This window comes from Rhinopithecus bieti, unplaced genomic scaffold, assembly GCF_001698545.2.
Source record: "Rhinopithecus bieti isolate Rb0 unplaced genomic scaffold, ASM169854v2 scaffold_12049, whole genome shotgun sequence".
Lineage (NCBI taxonomy): Eukaryota > Metazoa > Chordata > Mammalia > Primates > Cercopithecidae > Rhinopithecus > Rhinopithecus bieti.
The window spans coordinates 869,424-876,136 of record NW_016807278.1 but is presented as its reverse complement, the minus strand read 5'-3'; the positions used below and the strand labels follow the sequence as shown (position 1 = coordinate 876,136).

General features: G+C 48.9%; 1 protein-coding gene across 3 annotated transcripts in view; it reads left to right on the top strand.

The window, feature by feature from the left end:
- Positions 1-541: 541 nt before the first annotated feature.
- MAPKAPK2 (MAPK activated protein kinase 2) overlaps positions 542-6,713 on the top strand; it is a 45,766-nt gene continuing 39,594 nt past the window's right edge. The window contains exon 1 of one of the 3 annotated variants that reach the window (XM_017880892.1): positions 542-658. In XM_017880892.1, the coding sequence (XP_017736381.1) occupies positions 557-658 (102 nt within the window). In that variant the 5' untranslated portion in view covers positions 542-556. Of the gene's footprint in view, positions 659-2,043; positions 2,122-4,522; positions 4,580-6,713 lie in introns of those variants that run through there. The other 2 variants (XM_017880894.1, XM_017880895.1) reach the window with 2 other exon arrangements.

Here is a 6,713-nt window from a genome sequence, read left to right as displayed (position 1 = left end):
TTGCCCCCCTGCCCCCCCCCCACCCCGAGCACAGTCCCCAAAGTTGGGGGGGACTTCAACAGTAGCTCTATGCATCTTTTTAACCACTCCCTCCCCTTTTTAAGAGAGTATTTGATAGACACCTTACTTATTGTTTTTTGTACAAGAACATGGGAATTCTATTATTTCTTTGATAAGGACACCTAGTCTCAACCCACTTGTGTATTAATTAGTTGTATTCCCTGGGAGGGTCCCTCAGCTGCTTGCTACTTCACTGTGTCATGGTGACCCTTAGGTGTTAGCTCAACAAATTTAATTAAAGACCGTATCGTTGTTCTTCTTTGCCGTGCAACTCTGATTAGGTGAGGTATGTTGCTGCTTTATAGAATGTTGTCGTAACTTATCTCTGTGTATCTTTCTATTGCATGGATTAGAGAAAACAAGGTCCTGTAGTTTCTTTTCCTTTCCTTTCTCCAGCAGTCCTCTCTCCCTACGTCATCGTGGAAGTGCCACTGCGATGTGGCTTCCTTTGTTCTGGTGAAGGGGAGATGATTAGAGCCTCTCATGATTGTTCTGGATGCTGTTGGAGGGAAATGCCAGAGCTCCCACATCCTCACAGTACAGGCACCATCTCTTTTCCAGCACACCTCATACTGTGCACCTGTGGAGGGCAAGACAGGTAGTGTGGCTAGGTGAGAGGTAGTGTCCCAAACTGGAGTTTGCTGGAGGAGTCACAAGGTTAGGAAAATTTCATTGACCAAGCCAGCCTCTTTTATATGCAATATGGTTACAGATAGGTAACAGTTTGCTGAGTATCTGTCATAAGCTTAGTTGCATGGGAGGATACACATGTAAAAACTGGCCTGTAAAATTTTGAGTCAAGAAACCTATTTAGAGAAGATGAAATTAACACATGTAGGCTAGGGCTGCACTGTCCAATTTGGTAGCCACTACCCTCACATGACTAATTAAATTAAAATTAATTAACATGAATGGATTAAACTAAATTAAATTTGAAAAATCAGTTGCTAGCCACACTTCAAGTGTTCAGTAAACATGTAGCTAATGGCTATTGAATTGAACAGTGCAGAAGAACATTTTCATACTTGCAGAAAGTTCTCCTAGACTTTGCTGGTCTGGGAGCTAAATCATGTGGCTGGGAATAGAGGAGCTTTGAAAGAGGGGAATCTGTGGTGACTCTGGGAGTTAAGGGAGGCTCCAGCTGGGGTCAGTGGGACATGGCTGTGCCTCTGAGGAGTAATCAAGTCTGTGAGAGGTGTGGTGATATTGGCCTGGCTAGAACTGAGGAGAGGAACAGGAGGTCAGAGTGGTCAGGGGTTGGTGGCTCGAAATTGAAGCTAACTCATCTTGTGTCAAAGCAGGCTTTAGAGTTTTTGAGGGGCATGAAGGTGTCAAAAAGGTTAGGAATCATTGAGGTTGGGCCTGCGGAATTATGAGGGAAGCGTCAGGTTTCTGGTTTCAGAGATCCTGTCCTTCCTGGCCCTAGCCCTGAACCCTGGCTCCTGCAGCAGGGCTCTTGGTATTCACTGAGGCAGGTTCGAAGCCGGGTGAGCTCATTGTCCTTTTTCACTTGTGAGTTCTGGGCTTTGACTGAGCTTGGAGACCATCTCCAGCTAAGATATGGGATCAGTGACTGAGAGGAAGGGAGAGAAAAGCAGTCCCTGGGCCTTAGGGCCAAATATTGGTGGGTGTCTAGGAAACAAAATAACCCCTTTGTGGGAGGAGGAAGGTATTGGGACCTGTGACGTTTCTACTACTTAGGACCTGAGGGATTGGGCCATCCACAGTTGATGATTTTTCTTATGAAGCAAGTACAAGGGATTGAGAGGAGGGCCTGGAAGAGTCCAGCCTCAGAATTGCTGGAGGCAAACTTAATCCTTGGGCTAGGGGAGGGGCCAAAGCTCCGTTACCCAGAGCCCAGGAGTGTGCTGAGTGGGTGCCAAGAGGAATGTCAGCCAAGATGGGGAAGAGCAGGGCATTGTCGTCTGCATCTGAGCCATTGCCCAGTTCCCAAGCAGCCTTGCCATGCTCTGAGCCGGGGTTCTTCCTGGTGGCGTGATGTCTGTGGTGCAGGATTCACTCTATTCTCCTACCTTTCCTCTACTTCAGGCCCTGCCAAAGGTCATGTGAGGTCTCTTTTCCCCCTCTTTCCCCTGCACTGTATCTTTCCAGATGGTTCTGTGTCCTGGAGGGAGGTGGATGGGCAGAGAAGAGTTGTTTTTTGCTGGGACTGCAGCTTTTCTTGGTAATGGTTTGAGGCCCAGTGGCAAAGCGACCCACACTTCATAGTAACTTAGAACCCACACTCCCTCGTCATCTTTCTTGACTCCTTGCACATCACTGAGGAAGAAGCTGGGCCAGTGCAGAAAGGTTCAGTGGCATGTCCAAGGTCTTACATGGTGTTGGCATCCGAGCCACATCTTGAGACCTCTGGTTCCTTGGGACCTGCTCTTGGTCTGGGCTCCTTTGGTTTTTGGTTGGTTGCTGGAAGACTGCAGACCTGGTGGAGCAAGACTGAGCTCCACTAACACATCAGCTAGGATCTTTCCACATAGGTCACCTTGTAAAAGGGGGCACTGGTGAAGAGAAAGGGCCGTGCTACTGGACAGTGTAATCATGTATGGCAGTTATAGAACCCAAATTAGATTGCTGTGTACCTTTTCTAGTTTTTAGGAAAATACTGATATTTTGTATTTTAAAATATATATAGATATAGATATGTAGAGATGAGCTTGTTACCATGGATTATGTGCTAGATAAGAAAGCAAAAATAAGTACATACATAAATAGAAAGGTTCTAGTGTTTGCATGCTGCTAACAAGTTACATGACCTTGAACAGGTCGACTAAACTTGCCAGGGCTCATTGCACAGAGGGTCGGCTCGAGCAGCTTCTTGAGCACCGGCAGGGTGAGGCAGTAGAAGGTGGTGCTGCAGGCCAGAGGTGGAGGGCAGGCAGGATAGCTTGCTGACCTGCCCCGGGTCTGACCATCAGCAGTATTTGGGTCAGCATAGATGCCCTTTCGTAGGCTTAATGCCGGGCTCCAGGGCAGCCAGTGTTCAGTTAATGAGTAATCATCACTGACCAGCTGCTCCTTCTCTTGTATGAAGACATAGAAAGTGTTCTAGCTGGTGACTCGGCAGAGAGGATAGACGACATAATTTAGCAGGGTGTGCATCTTCTCTTTCCTTAAAATCAGAAGAATCATGGTGTAGTGGTGGTGCAAAGTAGAGATGAGGAACTCTATTCCCTACTTGAGATTCCTTTCTCATTTCAAGTCATGGGGCATTCGAAGGCCACTGTGATTGCTGGTACAGGCTGTGCCCTGTGCACAGGGATCTGGTTGAGGAACTAAGGGAGGGCTGAAGTCTAGCCACTGTCCCCTTGCTCGACTTTATCTTTGTGTGTGGCTGGGTTCTTTCAAAGGAGTGCCTTTTTCTAATTCACCAAAGGTATAGTTATGGATTAGGGGTGGTTCTGAGTTTAGAGTTGGGGACTGATTCCCAGAGCTGATGAGGAAATTAGGATTTATATTCAGGTGACCCTCAGCCCCTCAGACAGGGCTGAGTAAGAAGAGATATCAGGAATCCAAGGAAGCAGGAGGAAAAGGGGTTGTCTGGTGATGTCTGTTCTCTTTCTTCCTCTTCCTGCCCATGCAAGGCTAGAGCAGCTGTTTCAGCCCTGGAGGTTTGGACTGTGGGGTCCTGTGTGCCGGGTCATCAGATTTGGTGTGAGGAGGAAGAAAACCACAGTAGAAGGAGACATAAAGTTGGGCTGGGCCTCTGGCAGTGAAAGGTTCTTGGGGTCTTTATTCTCTGACCAGTAAACACCTCTGTGTGCCAGAATGAGCTGGGACAGGTCGCCAAGGTCAGCCCATATTTGTATCTGGTGTTCTCCTCCAAGACTAGCCAAGCTGTGTGCTCATTCTGCTGGGAACCTGAGCTCTCCAAAAGGGTCGTATGAAAGGGCATCTTATTCTTGAGGGACATTTCCAAGCTTCTCTGTGGCCACTGTCCATCCTGGACTCATCTGAGAGGTGAAGAGTGGTGGCCAGAGGGAAGCCAGTGGCTGCCCGATGGAAGCTTTTCTGTTTCAGAGCATATGAGGGAGCTGAGGGAGCTGTACAGTTGATGCCTTCTCTCTGGCTCATCTCCATGAAGATTCTTTTGAACCAGAAGCAAAGGTGAAATCTCTCCAAGGGGAGGGGCTGAACAGGAGATCTACTGACTGTCCCCCTGCCGACTCCTCCCCCTTCGTCCTCCTGCGGGGCTCCTTATCCTCCTGCTTGTCTACAGGGAGATGACTGAGTTGATCGTTTGCTGCCATTTTAATGATCCATATTGTTAGGAGGCTCTCAGCACACACTAGACCTTAGTAGCCTGGCCTCCTGCCCACGGCCCAGAACTGTTACTCAGCCCCTCTGCCCAACAGCTAAAAATAAACCTGCCACTGCTGCAGTCTCCCCTCACAGCCAGGCCCTGTTAGCTGTCCCAGTGCTTCCTGCCACACTGCTGACCTGTTTCTCTCACTTGTTGCTGATGTTCTCCCTGCTTACCCCTTTCTCTTCTAGCCTGAGCTTGGTAGGTGATTTGGGGCTAACTCACTCTTCTGAGTGCTGGGGGATGCGCTATGGTTTTTATGTCTCCAGGTGTCTAGAATTTGTGTGCATGAAAGCTCTGTGAAGCTGTCCTGCTTATTTCCCAGTAGGGAAAGGGTTAAACAAAAAGGAGAGTGACCAAGCTCGTTAGAGTGGATCAGACCTTCTACTGTGCTCGCCTCCAGACCTGGCTTCCTCCAGTTTTACCTCCAAGCAGGCTTCTCTGCCAGAGTTACCTAGGGATGCTAGGACAGCCCCACATGGGCATAGTCTACCCCAGGCCTTCATCCTGACTGCCCTGTCACTGAGCATGCTACCTACCGTGTACTCCCGCCCTGTTGCTACGTTATATTCTCCACCTGCATTGTGAGGCTTGGGGCTACCACATTCAAAAGTGTGACCTCATCTTGTCAGCTTCCAAGAATAACTGGGTCCTGGCTCTCAGTACCTCCTTACTGAGTCAGGCCATGGCACCTCGGGCCCTCCCAGCTCAGCCACGTGCAGAATATCACCAAGTGCATGGGTTTCTTCTGTCTCTTAACTGCAGTATTGATGTGTGTCCATGGAGGTGTAGCCTCTTCCTTTACTCCCCAGAGATCCTGTAGACTTGTGGAGCAAGGTGAGGAAAGGAGCTCAGGTAGCTAGAATATCTGCTTAGCTGAGAGATACTGGGCAGAGTGTGACATTGGCATTCTGTTCTTCAGCGTGGCGTTACTATTTTTTATGTTTTTTTCTAATCCCTAGACAGGTGTTGATACTAATCGTGACCTAGGAGGGCTCTATGTCTGCTTTCGGGAATTACGGTTTATTTGGGGGAAGGGGTGTATGGTGGAGAGTGATGGTAATGGCAACCAAGACATAGGACTTGAGGAACCCTCTGCCTTCAGCTAGAGTTACATCCTCTGACCATGTGTCCATGGCCTGCTTCTCCCACCTCTCCCTGGGGCCCCATTTCCTCTGCAAGGAAAGATTAATCTGCCAGGGCCCATTGGCCTATGCAGGGGAAGGGTTGGTTATACTTGCTAAGTGTTTATTTTTAACTCTGACAGAAGGAGCCCCTGTCCTCAGAATAGCCATATCCTCTGTCTTTCCCTATCCCAACTGCCTTCCTTGGCTTCTGTGATTCCTAGAAGAAGGTTAGTAGGATTCTAAAGGCCAGGCTTACACAGGAGCTGGAGAAGGGCAGCCTTTCTGAGTGAGGAATCTGCAGGTTGCTCATCATGCTTGGCTTCTGCAGAGCTCAAAGGGTCCTGCGGGGAGAGTCCTGGACACTAAAGGCCATGTGTCTGGAACTTGGAGCATCCTAGGAATGCAAGTGGCTTGATGAGGAGGCTGCATGTGCCCTGCAGCTCAGAGCAGCCTGGCTGCACAGCTGAGCTGGACAGCCCAGCGAGGGGTTATCCCATGCCTTCTCCATCCTTACAGGCACCCAGATCTCTGGCAGATGGGGAGGCCACAGGGAGAAAATGAGCGTATGTAGTAACCTGCCTTGGAAACGCTTGCGCTTGCAGACATGCCAAGTGCTGTCATTCCCTCTGATTGCCAGGCTCACGAGCATCATGTCCTCATGTCCTTTCTAGCAGAGCCCACCTGGGACTCTTAGTGACTTCATACCCTTTGTGTTCTCTTCCCCTGATGTGCTCTAGGGACCTGTGCTCACAGAGAGGAGGAGGAAGGGTGGCAGTGCCCCCTCTCCTGGGTCTCAAACTCTGCTAACTTTATGCATTTGATTTGGCTACCTGGGCTCGGATTCTTTAAAAGAAAATAAAATTAGGTTTGAGGTGTAACCAGAGAGGAAAGGAATAGAGAGTAGTAGGGGATGGGATGGGCGGTTGAAACATGTGGCTAACTCTGAGAACCCTCAGCTATGGAAGGAAGGTCTTGCCCCCATGATTCTTTGGTGTGCAGTGGGGGATTAGTTTGCCTGGAGGCCAGCACTGATCATGTAGCTTCCCAGCTTTAGCCCTTCAGTGGGTTCTCTTTGCCTGCAGAATACATGAGATATCCAAATCCGTCCCAGATCTGGCCCCAATCTGTTTTTTTTTTTTTTTTTTTTTGTAAACCATTGCTTTTTTTTTCCCCCCCCTTAAGGGGCTTTTTTATTTTTTTTTTTTTTT